The 23,453-nt window shown below is 48.5% G+C and overlaps 1 protein-coding gene across 3 annotated transcripts in view; it reads left to right on the top strand.

Annotated features, from left to right (window-relative positions):
• Sema1a (semaphorin 1a) overlaps nt 1-23,453 on the top strand; it is a 181,099-nt gene that overhangs the window by 105,619 nt on the left and 52,027 nt on the right. Inside the window, exon 1 of one of the 3 annotated variants that reach the window (XM_076423159.1) lies at nt 4,938-12,677. The exons of the other annotated variants lie outside the window; for them this stretch is intronic. Coding sequence (XP_076279274.1) covers nt 12,608-12,677 — 70 coding nt within the window. The 5' untranslated portion in view covers nt 4,938-12,607. Of the gene's footprint in view, nt 1-4,937; nt 12,678-23,453 lie in introns of those variants that run through there. 3 annotated transcript variants of the gene reach the window in all.

The following is a 23,453-nucleotide window of genomic DNA, read 5'->3' on the forward strand; positions in this document are numbered from 1 at the left end:
GGGCTTTTGAAAATTCCGGCCAAAGGAAGTTTCCGCGATACCCCGGTGCACGTCGATTCCCAAGTTTTCCATCGGGCCGAGAAACTCGCCGGTCTGGGCTGAGACGAGCGCGCGCGCGAATCTCCGGATTTCTCCAATTTCCAGCGAGCTTCTCAAAGAGATTTACCTGGTGCGAGCGGAATGCATAATATGCACAATAAGACCGACGACCGTATAAACATCGATCGTCGTTGGCGCGCGCCTCTAGCACCCATCTTTGTAAAACTTTCTCGATTTGTCGAGGATTTTTCCCGGACCGACGTCGTTGCCCGGACAACGATCGGGAGGATACCTACTCGACGGGAGATAATTACGACGTTCCGTCGACAACGAGGCGACGTCGACGCGTCCGACGCGATCGTGGAAATTCAAATGCATCCTCCTTGCCGATTACCCGGTTGCTTGTCTGACCTTCGATGTCGGGGGGAGGCAGCCCGAGATCCCGAGAATCTCTGGCACGCAATCTCGTTGCGGGGAATTTTTTCCAATACCACAAGCCTCGGCCGTCCCGTCGCCGCGTCGTTCGAACAGCAAAATTCACGTCGACAGACTCCGGCTCCCTTTATCGGGATTCGGATCCCGGGGGAACGATTAAGACGGATCGCGGTGCTCCGTGCAGAAAATATCTCGGTACCGGGAGAATGAAATTCGATCGATTATCGACGTTCGACGACGGACGATAATACCTGTTTCGCGCAACGGCGCGGCGCACAGTGGGTTGAAACGCGTAAAACCGCGGACAAAAGTCATTTTTCTGACTATACGAAAAATGTAAAATTGTATTATTAACTTGTTAGTAGATAAATGAGGCATCATTTTCCAAAATTCCATATCTATATAAAAAATACCTCAAAATCAATAAAACGATACCATTTTTATTCATTTAAACTTGGAAATAGCTTCAGAAATGATTTTTGTCCGCGTTTTTCGCGTTTCAACCCACTGTGGCGGCACGGCGGGTCGCGTCGACGCTAAACCAGCAAAGCAGGTTGCATCGTTCGAACGCGAGTGGACGGGAATGGACGCTTTATCGGCGGCGTTAACGGCTCAACGCTCGTAAGCTCGTAGCTCCTATTCTCGTATTCTCGTATTTTAATTAACTCTAATTCGAGACCAGGTAGCAGCCCGTGGTTCGGCGGCGGTCTGCAGACAGGGCGGACGGAACGGCCGGCACGACGACAAAGTGAAATAATGCCTGGTTTCCTCGACGGTCCTCGACAGTCCTCGACGGCCGCGCGTCCGAATTTATATCACGACGGGACACGAGGACGACGACTACGACGACGTCGCGCGTCACGAAAGCAATGTATATTCATTTGCACGCTTCCTAGTAGCCGTCGACCCGGCCCGGCTCGTTTCTCCTGACCATTTACCCTGCTGTCGTTAGCCCGGATCGTATGACCCCCATGTAAACGGTTTGTAACGATTTAGAACGTCCTGCGACACGCTTCTGTCCCGGCGCCGCAAGGCACATCGCGTTCACGCGACTCGTCCATCCTGTCCCTCTCTATCCTGAAAGAAGAACGTCAAAGCGACGAAGATTAAACGGAACGCTGGGATCTCTTGCCCGAAAATACTATGCTGTTGCTCCCAAACATGTTTATCGCATCCCTCGAGTGCTCGCGAGTGCTTTTCACGAAAGGAAAGCATCGATTCCGTTCGATCGGTACCGGTGCGGCGTGCAATCCCTAAATAATTCGCCAGAGTTTCTCCGGCGACATTTTCGTAGGCATAAATTTGTTACGCGCGGGTAATTAGTTGAACGACGGACAATTTTGCCAGGGGAAACTTCACGCGGCGCTCGGAGTTCCGCGGTTCGGGGACCGAAAGCGAGAACGCGGAGAACCGCAGGAAAATTAACGCGTAGAAATAATTAGCGCATCGCCGTTACTCGATTTATCGCGCGCCGGTAGCCCGAATAATTTCCCGAGGAATTTGTTCTTTGTGCGCCGATATAAAACGATTCTCGTAACAATTCCGAAACAACTCGGCGAAGCCTCGTAATTTCTCGTGAACGCGCGCGCTTCCATCCGCGAATCGTCCGAAGCGACGGTAAATATTTTCACGATAGTCGACGCACGGTCGGTTTACATTCGGAGTTACTTAATTACGATTTCTCGTTAGAGCGATCCCGCGGGGAGAGGTTAAATATCCGCGAGCTGTTTTTGCCGCGGAAAACGCGCGATCGCCAGACCGACTGTCTGTGGCTGTGTGGTATGATTTCGCGCGGATTTGTAGTTTTGGTTGATTCAGATTTTCAGGGGGTGCAGAGTAGGATATTTCCACGATCTAGCTGGGTAGAATTCTATTTTGATATTGAACCAGATGTATGCAAATTAGCCAGGTAATATATTAGCTGTGCAAATAAGTTCCCCTTCCCCTTTTTTACTACGGTCATAACTAGACTGCGGATTTTATGCATTTATGACAAAAATGGGCACGTACAATTTAAAGCAGCGGACATGTTAAAAATATTTAAGGACATCAAATGTATTCGTTTCAGATGAATAGGATAGTTAAAAGAACGATACAATCTTTATTTGGCTCCTGTCTCCTGCAATAAATGCGAACATTTTTTTACTTTGCATAAAGATCCGCAGTCTAGTCATAACTTTTGATTGAATTCGAATTACTTCCCGATTTTGGTGTCATCTGAAAGAGCGTTCTTTTAGTAGCAAGAAGAATTGGCAGAAAGATTGGGAGTCACCAGACAAGATTTTACATTACATCTTGAATTTGGAGAAAAGGGGAAAGAACTTATTTGCACACTTAATAAAATTTTTTGCAAAATGTCATCTAACTTTTCGACGCAAATACTCCACTGTGCACTGTGCAGTGTCCCGATCGTTCTCGAAATTATTCGCGAGTTTCATGTAATCGCGATGTAGATGTAGATTGCCGTCGAACGTGGTATCGTCGCCTCCGAGTATACTTTGGTCGAGAAAGTCGCATCGCGTGGTAGGATCGGCGCAATCGGGAGATATCGATTATGCAATTTAGGGGAACGAGGAGGAGGCGGCTCGGTCGGCCACGGATTAGGACGAATCCTTGACGATTTTCACGCAACGTAATCCCGCCACCCTCGAATAATCTAATTTGGTAGCGCACGCTTCCTCGCCAGGAGAGCCTTGCGAGCTGTATTCGAACACCCCCGCTCTATTTCCTTTAGTTTTTTTATTGCTCGTTAAATCACCCTTGAATAGATTTGATGGCAAATCTTACTCGGATAACTTTAGCAATTCGAAACCATCTTAACCGCGTTACTCAATGGTAGAAAAAAACAAACAAATCAAATCGATTTTGAAGTCACAGTAAACGGTTCGACGCGGAACAACACCGGACCGTTGTTTCTCCCACTTGCAGCATTTTCCAGGCTTTAGTCCAGTCAACGAAAAGTTCTAGAGGGAAATGGAAGGAACACAATTTTTAACTTTGGGTCTTTGTTTGGACTAGTTAGGAGGTAAACATACTAAAAGTCCCCACTCCTAGTGTCCCCTTTTTTGGTTTTCCGCTTACATCTCGGCAACTATGCGTCCTAGCGATAAGACCATTCTATACAAAATTATAGCTGACAAGTTGTGCCACAAAATTGATTTGATTCAGTTTTTCGCTATCTCGCATAGTTTAGCTAGTCAAATAAGGCAAAAAACGATTGGCAAACATTTCTTTTTCACAATTAGTGAACTTTGAGCGCGGATAATGCCATAATTGTCAGCTTTAATTTTGCATAGAATGATGGTCTTATCGCTAGGACACATCGCTGCTCCGGAAGTCTAATGACAAAACTGCAAAAATTGAAGATTCGGTTTAATTCTTCTATGAGAGTAGTTTATAGACATTGTGGGTTATTATTGCAACTTTTAAGTTATTTCAATTTATAAAATAATAAATACCACCCCCGATTTAAATTATGTCGATTTACAAACATCTAGTAAATGCATTTTTCAGGCCGCCAACAATAATGTCAATTTCACAAAATTTTACAGTTGTGTCATTATACTTCCGGAGGAGCGACATAGTTTCCGAGATATAAGCGGAAAACCGAAAAAGCGCTCACCTCCTAGGAGTAAGGACTTTTAGTATGTTTACCTCCAAACTAGTCCAAACAAAGTCCCAAAGTTAAAAATTGTGTTCCTTCAATTTCCCTCTACACTCCCCTTGTGAGCATTCATTGACTGGACTACTTGCAAACAAGCGGACATTCAATTTCGAATTTCCATGCCTTTCGCACGGTTACGACCTACGAAACGGCGCGGCGTGTTGCTGTATCGCGTGGCCATCGGCGGTAGCTGTCGCTCGCTCAACTTTGCTCGAACACGACGATCCGGTCGCGTTACAAACGACCGACGAAACGAAAGAAACTCGAAACTTGTTGGAATTTAAAGGGGGGGGGGGGGGTCCTTCCGAAAGTATTCGGTGTAAAAGTGGTACATATTTGGCATTGTTTGCATCGTTGGGTGGCTTCTCTTCGGATTCTCAATGCGAAACGCGCACGACGGACTACATACTGCCATTATACAGTTCTCACTGTTAAGACTGTCGGATGTAACAGCTGACCCTGGAATGAAAAGGAACTTGAACTTGAAATGGAACATGAGCAGCTCCAGCAACCAGCGTCGGTGTGTCTTCGATTCCCTCATAGCTGCAATGCTTGCGGAACATAGGCAACGTAATTCCTGTAGGAAACGGCTTACATTCGAAAGTCTTAATCCTCCGCCGGCTCTGCCCTGGGTCTATTGTGACCCGAAACATAGAAATCGTCATTTAAGTACGCATTGTGGATATCGCAAAGACTAGTGTGTCTACACGAAATATAAGTGTATCGCCAACTATAAAAATCGTCCGTTGTCCTAGGGTTAACAGTGAGAGCTATTGGGTTGGCAAATAAGTTCGTTCGGTTTTTGTGATTTATTCCAATGCAAAAAACCGAACGAACTTATTTGCCAACCCAATACTTCAAATTTCCCATTGCACTCTCTTTATGTTGTACGTAACGAAACCTCGCGAAGCGATAACACGCGCACCGGCAAGATGTACCTACGCAGCGGGTTTCTTGAAATCCGATAGTTTAGGCGTCAACAGTTCGTCGGCGGTTCTCTATGCAATTTCTTCGAATGTTATTCTTGGTTCGCTTGGATGAATCGTACTCGAACGACGCGGGGAAGAATATCATCGTAAGCAGAAAAGCTCTCCGTGTGAGAAAAAAAAAGAGAGATGAACACCTTGAAGAATCGCGTGCGTCTTGGACACGTCGCAACCGAGTCACCGAAAACCGATGGTGTCCCGGAGACGTCGTTAGAGCGGAGTGACCGGCTTGGCGCGGATTGCCGCGAATGATCGGACGAAAGTTGTTACGTTTCGAACTCGATACGTTTTCCGTTTTTTCCCCCTTGATGTGGAAAGTCTCGCGCAAGACGGTGGACGTGTTTCGACGCGCACGTGCAGGAAGACGCGTACAAGTATAGGAGTAATCGCAGCAGCGACGGTGGCGCCACGGCGCGGCGTGTTATTGATCGGCACCCCTTTTCGCTACCCCTCGGTCCGAACCTACCTACCTACCTACCTACCTAGCTAGCTAGCTACCGTCCTTCCTTCCTTCCTTCCTTCCGTCCTTCCTTCCTGCTGGCAGCTGCCGGCACGGCAGACAGCAACGGCGTAAGGTTTACATCGGCATCGTCGAAGAACAGAACCGAACGAGACCGGTCAAAAGACCGTCCGAACACGCCCGGGAAATCTCCGTCGACGATGGCGGCTCTTTTCCCCTCGTCGTCGACGCGAAAGTTCGCTCGAAGAAAACTTCTTTCGAAACCCGTTGGCCGTTTCGAGTGCTTTCACTCGGGACGCGAGTAGCGGAAAGAGGGAAGCGGGAAGCGAGAAGCGAGAAGCTCGGAGAGGGTCGGAGTTGCTTTAACCACCTCGGAACGTGTATTTAATCGTAGGGCAATTACGGCCTTGTTCCACAACGTCGCCGGTCGTCTACTCTCAACCTGGTACTCGCTGGAAACGAGTGAACGGTAAATTCGTTACGCGGACCGATATCTAATTGTTTTCCTTTTCTGCACGCGTCGCGTCGTGTCGCGTTGGAGCAAGATCGTTTATCTCCAAGAGACCTCGAATCTGTGACGCGCCGGCTATAGCCAACGTTTCCATCTACTCGTTCACCTCCTCTGACCTAGCGTAGACGGCGTAATCTATTCCTTCTTTCCTACCTCGGACTTGCAGCTCTATTTTTGTCGCACCTTCGCGCGGTCGACCACCTTTCCTCTACGATATCGGTCTGCTCGATGCAATAGCTATCGTTAAAATCCTATGATTTAATGGGTTTCTCGGAATGGAGTCGACTTACGAATCGGGACGACCCCAATCTCGAACGGAACACGAGGACGTCCTTTGACGAAAACGATTCTAACCATGGATTCCCTTAATGTCGGAAGTCGCGAGGAGTCTGTAACCGAAATTTTCGTTCGGGCAAACTTCTCCGGGAAGTCCCATTGCTCTTCGATGTCGTCGCGGAACGATCCCCAGGGAACAGCGTAATCGTCGAACGCGCAAAGTGGGCCAACCGTCTTCCCCGGTACTCGTCAATCTCAGGAATCCAATTTGCTATGAGGTTTTTTTCTGTTTCGCAGTCGCCTTTGTCTTTCGCGAAATCGCGATACCGTCGATTCGTTCCATGGTCGTTCGCCGGGATTCAACATCAGCGTGTGGCATGGCGGTGTGTCGCCTGTATTTGCGTACTCGCGTTCTGTATGTGCGACGGTGACGCGTGAAAAAACAAATATGGGAATCGGCGATCGTCGATAAACTTTCCCTTGAACTCGCGCGCTCGATATTTATCCAGCAGCCACCGCCACCGCTGCAGCTCCGTTCGGAAGCGGGAGAAAAAGCACCATTATTCGCGTTATTTTCCGTGGTACTTTTTTCACCGTTTTTCCCGGAATTTTCCGCGATATCATTGTTACTTCGGTATACCTAGGGGATATGATTTGCACGGTTTTTGCGTATCGAGTTTCTCTAGATTCGCGGAACCTCCGCGCGCCATTGTCTCGAAACGAATCGGAACGCCGCGCAGTGGGCCTGAACGACGAATTAGCTGTTCACGCCTATTTTACCATTATTTCAAGGCTCAAAGACCAAATTACTAGGTGACCTCAATTTTTCATTGAAATAAAATTCTGGAAATTTTTTATTTTGACGTTTGTAGAAGAATGAGTACTGATTACTTTTTCTGGGAAACATTTTTTTGTCACACCACCGAAAATAGATGAAAATTCAGCCTTTCAAACAGGAGTGATCCATATTTTTTGAGTCAATGAATTTTATTACAACGAATGAAATAACAAAAATTACTGTCTTATTTAAAAAATTGAAGAATATTCAAACAAAAATAAGTGTTATATTTTAGAGAGTTACTCATTTGTGCGACTGATTTGCGGTTTATAATTATGTTTATCTGTTCAGAAACAAATATGTATACAACAATTCTTATTAACACAAATAATAAAATAATAAGAACCTCACAACTAAATTTTAGTTTGTTCGTATTTCATATTTGGCTATGTACCACCCGCATTCAAATGTTCAATAAAATACATTAATATTGTATCACATTCACATCTATCTTTAATAGTTTCCTAGATATTTGTGGAAATTGTTTTCTACCCCCACTTTTGAAGGCTATTTTCACTTGGATTCTTCCCTTTGTGAGAGCCAATACAAGTTCAAATGCCCCTATTAATGATTGTATATACTAAATAACTTGTAACATACGCCTCTCCAACCTCAAGATACACTGGGTGATCCCCAACGCGACTCGCCGCGGAATTGCGTGTCGCGCGACACTTTATACTATCATAACTTCCGGGGTGGGACGAGAAGAGACATGAACTCCACAGGGTCTTTTAGGGCAGATGTTGCTGAAAATGATCAACTTTGTTAGAGCACACCACGCTACTCAACTTTCAACCTATCCTAACATTATACATTCACTAAAAATTGATACGGGAACTTTGATTTTTTAGCCCGTGAACAGCTGGCGAGCAGACTCGATTCAAAATCAAAGAACCTTCGATAGAAATGAGGTAGAGCGATGAATTTTTTTTTAAATTAAAGCTGAAACTTTGCAGAACATGGGAGAAATAGGGAGATTATGGTACGAACGTTTTTTAACCTTAAGAAAATTCGTTATGTAAATAAGGTCCGCGCTGTTCAAATCGCGCGGTCGAAAAAGCGCGGATTCTGCCGTGTCTGAACGGGGTCTTAATAGGTCGACATGCTTCAGGATATTCCGGTCGGACTTTCTGCGAACGTTGTCGTCGATATCCGATTCGCATTTATTTGGCCGAGCCGCGAACACGATGCGCCACGGGAAAGAGATCCACCGATCGCGAATAATCGAGGGAGAAAAACGCATTTCAGACGCGATCAGCGCGAGCGGTAATAGGTAAACCGAGAAGGAGTATCGGGTTGCGCGTATGAAATATCATTTATCGAAAATTCAATTTAGCCGGAAGAAAACGGTGAGACGCGCACGAAAGCGATTCACAACGAGTGGAACAGGACCGAGCATTCGTTTGCCAGGAAATCTGCACGGATCGTCTCTCTTTCCTGTTTTTCCGGCGGTCTGCAGCTCGGGACAACGATTTCCCGATGGGTCGAGGAGCATTGTTAGTTTGCCGCTTAATTTAACTCGATTGTTGGCCCGGCCGACATATGGGTCACAAATTACCGGAACAACCGCGGACCGAGCGCCGAAGGGAACAAGAGAAATCGCGACGCGAACGAATTGATCGCGCTGCTACCGCCTCCCGTTTCGTAATGCGGCGAGGCAACGTCGAGAAGCTTTCGAGCGACTTTTCCCGAGGAACGCGTACGAAACCGCGTGCTCTCGCTTCGAGGAAATTGTTTCGCGGCGTGCGAATCGCCGAAGACAAATCGTGGCGACGCACGACCAGAACGAGGGGCAATCCACTTTGCGACCGAGAAAGATTATTCTTGTCGTTCGAGTTCGTTGGACGAACTCGGGGCATACTGACTCTGACGAATATTTAAAAATCGATTGCACATGGTCGATTCATATGACGCGACACACTTTCATACTTTATAATTTACTTCCTAGAATTTGTACTTACTTGTGGAAAATATCGAAACATTTATTGGGTTGGCAAGAAAGTAATTTCGGTATTTTAAGGTGAAATAAAACCAAATTTCTTTATTCAAGCGATGAACTATAGTCAATAAAATATTTTCTTATTTATTCTGTTTGGCAAATGATCATTGAACAACAAGGAAAATATCTTATTCATTAAAGTTCGTCGCTTGAATAAAAAAACTGGGTTTATTTTCACCTTAAAATACCGAAATTACTTTCTTGCCAACCCAGATACACGACGATCGACCGTCGTCCTCGATGGGTGATATGCTTTCCAATAATTGTGTTGTACCAAACTGAAATCTGAAAATCCTCTTTCACATAATAACTCCAAACGGAATGATTACATTACGTTACCGGGGACGGTCTGCTGGTTTACGATTGCAATTCCTATTACATACTGTTGAAAGATGCATTTAAAAAAGCCATGGACCATAGACAGCAGATGTTGTAATTTCGATCAACATCTAGCACGATCTTGAGAAAGAAAAATATTTGGAGCGTTATTAGCGGTACTAATTAACTGTAATTTGCAGAGGTTCAAACCAGGTGCTCGTCCAAACTCGGTAACACTCCCGTAGTTAGTAATTATTATTATTGGGGATGCGTACTTTGATATCCACGATCAGTCCCGTCGTCTCTATCCGTTTCGATCCCCCAGCTCTGTGCCCTTTCTATTAGCTAATGTTCGGCACGGTTTTCGCGCGATCGTTCCCCGCCTCGCCGCTACGGATTTCATGCAAACAGAGTTAATTAACCGAGATTCGAGGCCGCGATCGATCAACGGCGTTACAAAGTCATCGACGACCGTGTCCTCTCGTGATCGTAAAACGGCTGCGAAATAATGGACGCAAAAGTTTTGCAATTGAATTACACACCGACATACCTGACTGGGCGTCGGGATGCCCTGCCATGTTTATTGCGCCCCTTTGCCACGGCCTCCGACGCCTTCGTCGGCCTGACAGAACGATTTATTTGAAGACTTTCCACGAATAATTTTACGAATAAACCCACTTTGTTCAAAATTTTTATTTAGATAAAATTTTTGCCCATCTCTGAATGACGCAAAGGTTTGAGACTACTGATGGTACAAAGTATGCGGGCGTTGAATCAGCGACGAACTTGGGCCTGATGACGTGTTGCGAGGGTCGGCATCTTGGTTTTATCGAGCCGTGACACCAGCAAAGCCTGGCAAGAACCGGCAGACGGCAGCTGCTCGGTTGCGAATTAATTGCAGCTGATTAACGCGTCGTTTTCGCGGCGTGGCGCAGCTCTGCTCTGCTCTGCTCTGCTCGGCAACGGTTTATTACCGGTTAATCGTCCTCCCCGTTGGAAGTCGTGTGTCGCGGTAATATTTAGGTTGAAGGTTCGTCCGGTAATTGCTGGAAATTACAGAATTTCACGGTGGAACAGCGACGCGTTTTCTCGCGGTTTGTTGCGTCGGAGGAGAACCGGTCGAACACGCGTAGAACCGCGAACTCGAGGGATTATGAGCCCGTTAAATTTCGAGTTTGGATTAATCGCGGATTTTGGGGCTTGGCGCGGCCGGCTACGCTGAAAATTTGTTCGTTCGTTTGTTCGTTTGGCGAATCTGGAGCGTGGTTCCGGCGTGGCTCGGGGGTAGAATCGTGCGGACGACAAAAGAGGGAAATCGGGCAACAAAAGAAAAGCGTGGTCGAGAGAAATTGCAGCAGCGGATTCCAACCGGGACCGGGTCGTTCGCTTTTCCGTAATTTCGGATCGATTAGCTGTCGAACGCCGGCCACGCGAGCCTTTCCGGGTCTCGATCGGTCTCGGTCCGCCGGGATCGAGCTTGTTTCGACGTCCTAATTGTTTGTCACCGGGACAGGGATGCCGGTAGTGGAGGCGAGGCCGAGGGCGAGGGCGTGGGGCGTGGGCACGGCGAAGCTGGACCAGGGAAAGAATTTAACTGAATCACCGAGTCGAAGCGGACTGCAGGAAATTAGCCGTCCGCGAGTTCCGGCCGGACATACATCACCAGCGTAAAAACAGGCTCGTAGCCGGCAGTAAGACGAGCTGGATATTACGCGCGGCAGGGAATTAGTTTTCCTGGATCGACGCGACGCGACGAGACGGAAAAACGTCGTTTCAACGGCGCACGGCTTTTAGCGGGCTATCGGCCAGGGAATAGACCCGGCTTGTCGGCTAATGGACGACTCTCGTTATCGTCATTGCGGAACTGATTAGCCTGATGTCCGACGTTTCTCAGACGTCTGCCTCGTTGCTCCAGGCTCCGCGAGGTTTCTCGCGTTCGTCTCGAACAGATACGAACCGCGATTACAGCTGGCGTCGGTCGACCACTCTACCGTTCAAGGTATCGACCGAACGCGCCAAGTATTCGAATGCTTGGAATAGTTGAGATAATCGACGCTTCAAGTCGATTCGTTTCGACGACGTACAACTGCGACTGGTTGAGACGCGTCGATCGCAGTTTTCGAGCAGCCCTTTCGAGTCGATGCGACGCGCGAGCATCCGACCAAGCTATCTATTTAGATGGAAAGGCACGGATGGAGCGGGTTCCGACTAACTGGTTCGATTTCTCCGGGGACCAAAGAGCCGCGGAACGTCGGGGATTACCCGCGGCAATCCGTGTTCGACGGAGTTGCTCTCTCGCAAAAATAATTGCGCTTTGACCTTCTTTGCTCTGGTCTTCTCGGTTCCCTTCGGATTTCTCATTGATGTTAATTTCCAAGCCGGTTCCGGCTCTCCCCGACCGCTTTACGTAAGCGATCGATTCGGCGAGAACTAGTTCTCGGGGGTTGAGAAGTTTTCCGCCTCGATCCGTGACCTCTGATAAGCTGCGTGTGCACGTGAGCGCACCGAACACCGCGCGAACGACTCGAGTGCGGTCTTGATCGCGATACCAGCCGCGCTGGAAAGTGAATTCGACCACCGGGTTACGTTACATTACGTTACGTTACGTTACGTTATGTTGCGTTCGTCGATGTTGAGCGTGTCGGTGTTGGCTTCGCGTTGAAAGCGGCGTCGTCGTCGTCGCGGTCGCATGCAAGGAGCTCGGGCCTGGTACAAGCACGAATTCCGGATATACCGGAGCGCAGCTGCTGCCCTTATCAATTATCGCGTGCCGCGTCGATGAAATTGTTTACGAAACGCGACACCGTTCGTTTGTAAACGGGTGCATCGTTCGCGTGCGAAACTGCACCGCCCGCGCTCGCGCTGCTCTCGACCGTGGTCACTTTATCGGTCATCGGTCGCCAGAGTCAAACCTGTACCCGTCAAGGACCGTCGAACGACGCGCGACGGTCCCGACCGCGACACCGAAATGGATCCTGTGACAAAACGCACGCGGAAATTGCGCACAGGAATCAGCGCGCGCTGACGTACAATCGCACAGAATTTACAGCGCACTCAATCATCCAAAAGCGTTTGACAGATATGTGTATTTTACAACGGAGTTTCACCGGACACAGACTTAACCCAATTTTCAACGAGGAGATGCTTCTGTGTGGGTATTTTCCCGCGTGAGCAATTATCCGTCCGAGCATTTGTACTGTATGTACTTAGTTCATAATCGCATTAACATCATAGCTTATTAGTAGCCTGCGGATGTTCGTGCAATTTGCCATCTTTATAGATGAACTTTCAGAAACCTGGAACAAATGGAATCTTATTTTCAGTGGCAGTCACCTTTATAGAAGTTAAGCAAATGTAGATCGAGCAATGTCAAATTTTATACTCTAGCATTTTTTTAGAATTTTCAGAAGCCATGATTGCATGAAGATTCGCAGTCTAGTTATTACCGACTATATTCTACCAGTGGGTTCTACGTTGCGTATGCTGAATTTGAAACAAAGATTTGGTCATTTTCTGAAATTTACATAATTTGTAAATGAAATAATTGCAACTTGGTGCTGTTTCGCCGTTGAATGAGATTTTTAACCGTGCGTGGATCGTTCACCTAAGCAGATATTGTTATCGTGTACGCTTTGGTACCGGTCACCACCGAAACGTTGTCGGCCGGAAGAAATTGAGCTGTGGCCCTCCGGGGGTAGGTTGTCGCGTGCGGTCTCCTGCAGATCGCTAGGGCGGATACGCAAACCGATTTAGGCTGCGTTTATAGTTCCTGACTCGCGTGCTTTTCGTCTCGCGTGCTTTTGGTCTCGCGAGACAGCGGGTCAGAAATTTCGAGCGGGGTCGACGGGCCCACTGTGCGAGGCACGAAAAAAGGTCTCTACGGCTTCACGGTTCGTTTAGGTAAACTACCGATAGCTTTCCTTTAAGGCGGTAGGATATCTTCGGAGACCTTTTTTTGTGCCACGCACAGCGGGGGGCACAGTGGGCCCGTCGACCCCGCTCGAAATTTCTGACCCGCTGTCTCGCGAGACCAAAAGCACGCGAGACGAAAAGCACGCGAGTCAGGAACTATAAACGCAGCCTTAAGGATTCCGTCGCGCTGTAAACAGGCCTGGCCGTTTCTCCGGTACGAATAAAACTGTCGCTCGATGTGTACACGGTTCTCTGGAACGTTCGCGGCTCGAACGAAGAACCGAGACCGAGAAACCGTGGGAGCGAGCGACACGGCGGGGGGGGGGGGGACGGTTCGCGAACGACCGCGTAAACAAACGACCCGTGTCTTATCACCGTGGAACTGCATTTTATTATCTAAATGGCTTTCAGCGAGCCACGCCAAGTCGTAACTGGAACGATGCTTTACGACGCGGCCTCTCGAAGAAACTCCCTCGCGGCACGATCGTTCGCGCACGACTTTTCTCGTTGTTTTAAGGGCCGCGATTCCCCGCAACTCCGCAACTCCGGAAGCCGGCCTCGCCTCGCTTCGTAACAGGCCACCGCGAAACACGCGCCAACGCTCCTTCTCTCGTCCGCTTTTGCGATACCTTCGATTTATCTGCGTCGACAGAGATGCAAAGATTTTTCAAATCGCCGCACGGCCGATCGATGGCACGGAAACGGTGCGAACGAGGAAAACGATTTCAAGTTGCCAGTGGAAGTGGGATCAAGTATATTACAAGCAGGTTCGAATCTAGCTGGGGACAGTTTCGAATGTGTCATGAATAATTCGAGAAAGGAACGCAATACTTCCAAATACATTATTTCTCTTGCTGGACCAATACAGAGATATGGCGAAACGTAAAGCACAATATAGTTCCATATAAAATCTATGTCAGGATAAACGTTATAAATAGCCTGAAACGTGATGACTACACTGCGAATCTATGTAAAATTAAACTTTTACGGATCAATAGCAAGGTGCAGGAGTTAAATAGAAATTTTCTTCTTGAAATAAATCTTCATTAAATACTTTTATTCTCGCTACTTTTCAGAATTTCAATTACTCATTTTTATCATAAACGCATAAAATCGACAAGTTAGAGGTGGCAGGTCGGTGTGACCACATGACGCGAAGGGGTTAATGAAATTCAGCGAGAATCGCAGACGCGTGGATCGTTAAACGGTTTCCGATGACAGAGGGGGCGAACGGTCGTCGACGAAAACGTGCCGAGAACGGAAGTCGAGAAGCTAGGAAGAAGCTCGAACCGCAAAGAAGTCGCCTTTCAGCCGACAATCGCTCCGAGCACCGTAACATTAGAAGATTTTCCCGAACGAGCGTTCGTGTCTCTTGTTATCAGCTTCGTCCTTGAAAGTCTGCCGCGCGGGGGGTCCAGGAGAACCGGAACAGGTCGAGGAGAGAAGGAATCGGAGAGATAAAGAGAGTGAGAGGGAGAGAGAGAGAAACGAGAAGCGAAGGAAAACGGAGAGATAACGAGAGAGCGAGCGATGCCTATCCCGAGTGGCGGAAAGGTGAACTCTTTTGTCGCCGAAAGCGGATCATTAAAAGCAGTGAAAAAATTGCTTAACGAGGCACGAGACATCCAGGGTGTTTCGTTACCTTTGATTGCATTTCCCTCGGCACGGTTCGACGAGCGCTCGCGAGAAAACTTTTAATTAATAGCATCGAATCGAAGAAAAAGATGCCTATTAAACACTCGATTGCATATCCATTCGTCGTCACACCTGCGTCGTTGAAAAATCAAAACAAAAATATGTAATGAAGCGGACCTGTACCAGATCGGTCCCTCGTCGGAAACGTTTCCACGTTTCGCTCCTATGCTGTCCGTCGCGTCTCGTCGAGGGAACATCGAAACAGAATACATATCGGTCTCGCTTTCACGAAGGGATTTCGACGTCAGGAATCGGTCCCTGGCCGATCCGCGTTTACAGACGGCTCGTTAAAAGCGCGCAAAAATTGCACACCGCGAAACTTTTACTCGGCGCGCTACAATCACCGAGCGCCGCTTTCAAATCCGATTTCGTAGGTAAAACACGTTTCTGCACTCGACGCAAAACTTCCCCTTTGCGTTTCCCCTTTGTTTCGACGTAGTGCCGCGCGCGGCACCAGCCTTCGCCTCGTCTCGCCTCGCCTCGCCTCGCCAAGCTTGGTCTAGCTTAGCTTTGCATCGTTGCTTCTGGCTCGGCAGAATTGACCGAGCAAGAGTTGCGCGATGCGCTCCGCTCGCAAACGATATTATAATGTACATATTTAAATCGCGCGTTTTACCGTCGTCCGCGCGATACGATATCTCCGTCAACATTCTTCGAATATTTTCTCGTGAATGTCGAGAAGGACTCGGGGGAGGGGACGAAAGGAATCGCCGGATAACGAACACCGGTTCTGGAATTCACAAGTTTCGCGCGAACAGTTATCAAGCGTTGCCGGTCTCTCGCGGTGTCCCTCGAGACACGCGAGCTTCCGTCTCTTCCATCCTTTCCGTCTCTTTCGTCTCAACCCTCGACCCTCGACCCTCGACCCACGACCCTCCTCATTGCGGAAGCAAGAGTAAACGCGAGGCGTTTCAGAAGACGACGCTCCTCTCGTTAGCGTTGTCGGTAGGTTCGAAGCAACGATCGCACCGCGAAGTCCGTCGCGACGATAACGACGGACACTTGGTCGATCGAGCGGCGTCCAAGATCCATTAAGCAGGAATAAAAGCAGCGAGCAAGCGAGCCGCGACGCGGAACACGCTCGTCCTAATTAAAATGCTTTTTTAAGGGAGTTTACTTTAACCAGAATCGCGTGTTTATCATCATTCCGTTGTATATACAGTTGCTCGCCGATCTTCGCCAATTTCGAGGCACAACGATGGACGCCCCCGTGTGTTTTCGAAGCGTGCCGCAGCCGTTTCCGCGCGGAAGCGTTGCCCTCCGTATTTACGCGCGCCGAACGTAGCCAAGTCGTTGTTCGGTCCAGCACGTTAATATATTCGGGAAGAGAGTAACGGTAATCGACGGCAGGTGCAATTATCGCAGCCGCGACCACGACCCCACGCGCGAGCTTTACGCTCCGGCTTTTTGGCATCGATTTCCAAGCCCGAACGACGCAGCGACATTCGGCGGCGGTGCTCTTGAACTGGCAACGAACGCGCAGTCGGTCCATCGGTTTCCCATTCGAGCATCGGACGGGAAACTTAGCCCCGAACTTATCGAAACAACGATCCGACAAATTTCATCGTCGAACCGGCACGGCAATGCAGCCCCGCTGGAGCGATCAGCAGCTGTTGCAATTACGAGCAACGTCGCTCACCGGATATTATGCATGCGCATGCAGAATTTTCGCGCAGAGACTGGCCCTACCCGGCCCGGCCCAGCGACGCGACGAATGGAGCCAGTCGAGACCTTGCGGTTTCGCCACGACCCAAAAGTTCGACGGAGTTGAACCGGAACTCGACGAAGCGCGGACGCGTATCCAACATCGCCTATCGCGACACGAAGCGACACGCCTCGCACCGTTCCGCGTTAATGCTTTCCGGCGATGTGATTTATTATCCGTGGCATTAACGAATTCACGGTGCGCGAGTTATAAATCATATTCGACTGCGTTCTCGAGACGGCGTTGTCGGGGAAATGTTCGCCGGACGTTCGAGAGTCGATTCCAGAAACATCGCGATGACCCGTTCCTGAGTTTTTGGAGGAATCGAGACTACAGTAAAGTCGCGTTTACTGTCCGCAATCGGGTACGCGAACACTGTGCCTACCCACTCCACTGTTATGCTGTTCTTCTCTACGTTTGGCTTTCTTTTGAACTCTCGGCGCGGTAGACGCAGTCAGAAAAAAATAATGTCGGTATCCGATCACTGTCCGTGCGGAACACAGGCTGTTGGACATTAAACGCGACATTACTGTATATCGAAGGAATAAACAGCAATTCGTTTTGTATTATAAACTGTTTCTTATTAACACTAGAACATTGGCATACGTTGCCTTATAATAGTGCCAGAATATTTGTTTAAATATGTACTTCACTAGAAAAGTTCACTAAAGAAATTTCTCGCGGGAGAACATATTTATAATTTTAATATTTTTGAAAGTAAAGGATTAATGAGGTACAATGAGGAATAATGAGTAAAATCATTGAGAGAATTAGGATGACAGTGAGAAAATTCACTCTTCATTATAAAAGCACGATCACTACGTGAATGAAGTTAAAATCAAGACCATGACCGTGAGTCAGCGAACACTGTTATAAATCACGGTTAGTGAGTTTGCACTCCATCACTAGTTTACAGTTAGGAAAAAGGTGGCATGCAATAGTGACTTGAACTGTTCCACGAGTCAAATGTCAAAAAATTCGGGAGGTTGTTGATCATTTTAACTACTGACATCGACTCGTAGATCCTCCGAGCCAACCTTCAGATATTTCGGATTCCTTTGACGCTTGTAGGAAAAGTTAGCCGCTGCTTTCTTCGGAGAGATGATTCCACGCGAACAAGGTATCGACGTCGAGCGTTTCTCTTCCGTGAAAACCAACGACTATTTTCGCAGCCGGCTGTTGTTTTCTTTATCTCGAGAATCCTCTAGGTTCGCGCCTCTCGGGTTCGTTCGTCCCCGCGGCCTCGTTCGATCCATAATACATCCGTTTCCGCCCGAGGATTCGTTTAAAAGATTGATTTCGATCGCAGCGCGACCCCGCGAACACGCCTATTCTTCTTTCTCTTCTTCTTCTCCGAAAAAGGAAGAGAGAGAGAGACAGGGAAAGAGCGATCGGGGGCGGGCCTGGCTAAGAAGTTGGCGATGCAGGAAATAGGAAAAGAGAAGACAGAGGGCGAGGGTGGTCCTCGTGGATAACACAGACAACGGTGGATGCGGCAGACGAAGATTCACCTGACCGAGCCGCGTTTTCCAGGACTCTTGCCAAATACGCGGACCCGATCGATCTGGAGTACCCCGGACTCGAAGCTAATCAAAACGTCGACCGTGCGGGCCGCGCACGGAACAAGCCCGTTCAACGAAGGAGAAACCGAAAATTCACCGGAGACAGTTTTCCCTTTCCCCGTTATCCCTTCGCCGTTCGTCCGTCCTTCGTGCCTCGTCCTTCGCCCACCGGCCGCTCGGTCGTTTCTGTTCAGGTCACCCCACCCGCGGGGCTCGCTGCAATCTTCCAGCCAATCTAATCAGTCGGTACGCCTGTACAAATCTGCAGGAATTTAGGGCCGTCCTTCCGTTATCTAGATTATTTAGTGTCTGCCCGAACTGTCTCCCGCTCCTGCTGCCGCTGCTCACAGCCTTCCCTCCCGTGATACCTCTTGCTCGATCGTTCTTTTGGCTCTAACCCTTGCTCACCGTCTCTTTCCCTCATCTTTCCGACCGTCGCGCGTCGCGTCGTCGTCTGCCTTCCATTCTTTCTTCCCTCGGTATTCCACTAGTATTTTCTCTTTCCGTTTCTCCGCGTTCTCTCGGCTCTCGAACCCTCTCTCGCTCGGGCTACGTTGTCGCAGCGGAAGTGGATGTGCGCCAGAGCCGAATTTCGAGGGTGCATGCGCAACGCGAGCCGCCCCTCGCCCCGACGGTGGCCTTTTTGTTCTCGGTTCGTTCGTCCGTTCATTCGTTTGTTCGTTCTTCTTGCTTTCTCCGAGCACGGCGGGACAAAGCGCAGCGACCGAACCACCGAACGGAAGAAAGAGGGAGAGAGAGAGAGCGAGAGCGAGAGATGAGGTCGGACCGCTGGAAACCGACGATAAATGCCCGTTCGTGTGCCGGATCCGTGGCGCACGGAGTAATCGGGCTTGTAACACGTGCCGGGAACACCGAGCGACGTCGCGAGCGAAATTTCCGCGGAAAAACGAGAACGGCGTCGGCGTCGACGTCGGGATGGCGAGGTGCGTCATTAGCCGCCCCTCGATCGCGATGACCTGCTGCTGCTAATTTGAATCTCTCACGCGAACCGTAAAATGGCCTACCGACGGACGATTCGGCCTCGGCTCGACTCGACCACGACTCGATTCGCCTCACCTCGGGCTCGCACCCCCGTTCCATCTGGCCACTGCCCCTCGGCCGAATTCATTGCTGCTCCGAACCCTATTCATGTCAACCCGCAAACTCCGACGTTTACATTTCCGTCTCTGCATTATTACAGGGTTTAATGTGCTCCCAAGTTCGCGACAATTACAACGGGCGCTGCCCGAGACCGTAGCTCGCAACACGCGTCAAGCCCGGGCGCGCGATTAATCTTTAAGCGACGAGACCGGCAGATAGAGAGCGGGAGGGGAAAGAACACGCATCGACGACGCCGATGAAAATTTCATGCGCGAAACCGAAGCAACTTGGCCTTGCTGGCTGCGAACGATCGAGCGTAGATTATCGCAACGTTCAAACGGCCGCGAGCCGTTTAATTATCCGCCGCTCCTTCCCGGTAATCTAAATTTTGCACGCGAACCGATAACCGTAGGCGCTGCGAGGCTCCGCTACCCTCGCGCGCGGAATCCAAGTCACGGCTAACGCTAACTTTCCGAAACCTCGTGCACGCGTCTTCGCCGACAAGTAATGTACACGAATCGCCTCCGAGAATCTCGGAATCGCGCGAAGATTTCTTGACAGGTGAATTTCCCTCTCACCCTTCTCTCTTCTCTCTTTCACCACTCGTTCTCGTTGTCGCTAGACAAGCGGTCAAGTATATTACATGTCGATACTTAGGGATAATTGGTAGCCCATTTTACATAGAGATTCCAAAAGTATGTGCCTTTGTACGTCCTACATTTCGCACTGCCAGATGACGTGGTTTAAGGTTCTTGGAATATACTTGATCGCTTGTCTAGCGACAATGAGAGCGAGTGGAGAAAGAGAGAGAAGAGAAAGGAGAGAGGGAAATTCACCTGTAATGAAATCTTCGCGCGATTCCGAGATTCTCGGAGGCGAAATGGACCCATTTAAGGGTCTCAAGAGCTTCAATAAAAAAAGAAGTATATTACAAGTAGGTTCGAATCCGGCTGGATAGTTTCGAATTGTACCGCGTTATAAATCGCCATTTGTGCTCTCCGTTATGTGTAGTATATGTCTATTGTATTTTCAAGTAGACTTGAATACAGAATAGGTAACTCCGAATTCTGTGCAAGTATTTCGTGGTATGTAGTTAATATGTACTCTCAAGTATGTATATAATCTTTTATGAGTACGAGCAATGTGTTCCCCGTCCAAGAGTAAGTGGGATAAAGAGTTTAGCAGCATGTATTTCTATAAATATATACAGGGTGTCTCAGCTGAAGGAGCCCACCTAATTATCTCCTTTATTTTTAATGGCACAAGAGATATTTATGGCATAATTTAAATGGTGTCGAAGGAGGAATATCATAGAAGAACAATTTCTTTTGTCCGGTTATTTTTTCAAAACTTTTTTTTTAATTCCATCTTATAGCGGCCGAAAAAATACATTCGAATATGCTTAAGTCATTAACAAGACGAAGTAAAAAAAAAACCGGCGTTAGACGATCTCAGGAACAATATTGAACACGAAATTACCAACATCCCGGCTGATATGTGTGGGAGAGTAGTTGAAAATTGGATTCAAAGAATCGATTGCTGCCGTCGTGCCCGTGGAGGTCATATGAACGACATCGAATTCCACACATAATTGTAACATGTGTACTACAACTCTAATAAATTTCAGCCCGATATTTCAATGTTTCTGTGTTTTATTTAAACTTAAACTTGTTATGTCCTTATTGAAAAACCTTTTGCTTGCGTAATGATCGAAACCCGCTAAACGAAGCTTATTGAAATATCCTTGAATTCGTAAGTACATATGTATTGATCCTGATCTCATGCCTAGTTGTCGCTGTTTCTCCTCCGCTCGAGTCCACAGTATCTTCCGAACGTCGTCGGCGTCTGCGGCCAAGGGGCGGTGGGGGCAACATAATCGGTGGCCGTTATACCGCGAGCCTTGTAACACGTGTTACCGACGTCGTCCGCACGATTTACGAGGATCGATTTTGCTGCTTTTTTCTTTTCGCACTCTCTTTCCTTATAACGGCGAAGTTGCCCGTAAATTACGGCCACCGGGATCCCTCTCCGCCGCAGCGGTCCGTGTTCCGCACTCCGTGCCCGATCCCGCAGCCACCAGCCGGAGAACCCGGTCTGGTGGTACGGTCTGGTTCCGTCGCGCTTAAGTATTCAGCATCGGGCCACTTACGCGTTCGTTCGATGCATTTTTATGCGGATGATTATCTTTTTCCTGTTCCCCTTCCGACCACGCTCCTCCCACCCCCGAAGGATTCGGGGGCAGTTCACGGCTGACGCGTTTTTCGCGATCGTTATCCTCGCGTCGGGGATTCGGGATAAAAGTACTGTCCTCGGATCATCCCGGGTTTTGCGGATCGTTACGTATCGCCGAGGAAGAGGAGGAGCTGCGTCTCTATGATCGAACGATTTTTCCCAACAGCGACCGGGGAGAACGAGAACGATAAAAAGGAGAGAGATCGCGCGCGTTCTAAATTAGACGACGTAGAGCGGGGGTAAGAGGGATCGGAAATGCTGTTGGTCGTCGGGGAATTCGACGAATCTGGAACGCGTGTCCACCGAGTCTTTCTTTCGGTACGCGCGTCGCTGGTTTACGATCTCACCGGAGAGTCCGCGAATCATGAACCGTAAGGATGGTTTGCAGTTTATTGGACCGCGACGCGACGCGGCCACCAAATTCCATCGTTTCGCAGGATTTTATTGGCCGGGATAATTTGAGAATTCGTCGAACGCGGTTCGAGAGCTCGTATCTCCGGATACGATCGCATCGAACGCCATGATTCCAACTCGACCGCCGCGACATAATTAGCGAAATTATCAATCGGTGTTATGGCAAGGACTGTAGGAACGATTTTATGGTACGGTCGACCATCTGGGAGGTTTTCAGTCATTTCTTTCTTAGCACTCCTCTGTCGAGTGTGACTCGATATCAGGTTTTTATCACAGGAACTCCTGTGTCGAGTCACACTCGACATTTTTTTTTTTTTATTGAAGCTCTTTAGACCCTTAAGTGGATCCATTTCACTTTTCAATGTGGTATAACAATTTTACAGAAATGAAATACGTAATCAGAACTGTATGAATACTGAAAAAAATGTAAACTGAGTTTAGGTGTATGTACTGTCATTTGGTCCACAATACACATTCTGTTTACGTGCTTTTATGTTTCTTTTTCGATAATTCCTTCTTTTAATCAACGATTGACGATTAACTTCATCAATCGATTGAATCAATCGCCGATTAGTCGACGATTTCTTCATTTAATCAACGATTGACGATTAACTTCGTTTTTTTAATCGTATACATTAATCAATCAATCATGATTAAAATTTTAATCGATTAATGCCCAACACTGGTCTCCAGAAGTCAGATCAGTATAAACCGTCAGACATGACAGTCGCGCACACGGTTCATCAGACTAGCATGAGCTCTCACAGTCCACATTCGAAAGGGCTTTACTGAAACATCAGTCAAGTCCTTAACAATCGGTGTTCCGCGGTCTTTCTCTTCTAGCTCGAGCGATCCTCGCTTCTTTTTTCGGATGACGGGTGGTTGATACTTTGGTACTTTTTATTGGGTCGTCGTCCGACCCTCCGACTTTCGATTATCACGCGCGCACGCGGAATTCGACGAGACGAGGGGACGCGTTCCGGAGATGGGCGGAGGATACACGACACGACACAACACGACGCGACACGGTACGTGCCGCGTGGCTCTCGTTTTAACGCGAACTCGAGCAAATTGCGAACCGTGAAACACGGCGCGGATCGGTAGTCGCGGGAGGAGTAGACAGTCGGCGAGGACGAAACGAGGGTCGGAAGGAAAGCGGTAACGAGGGCTCGTGCGACCCGCACGCACAGAACTGCGTGTGTGTTCCGTGGCGAGACGAGGCGAGACGCGGGAAAGCGAATACGTGCGTAGGCGGGAGAGGAGACGCCTCGATGGAATATCAATTTTTTCGACGAGCCGTCCATTG

Source organism: Lasioglossum baleicum, chromosome 5 (assembly GCF_051020765.1).
Source record: "Lasioglossum baleicum chromosome 5, iyLasBale1, whole genome shotgun sequence".
NCBI lineage: Eukaryota > Metazoa > Arthropoda > Insecta > Hymenoptera > Halictidae > Lasioglossum > Lasioglossum baleicum.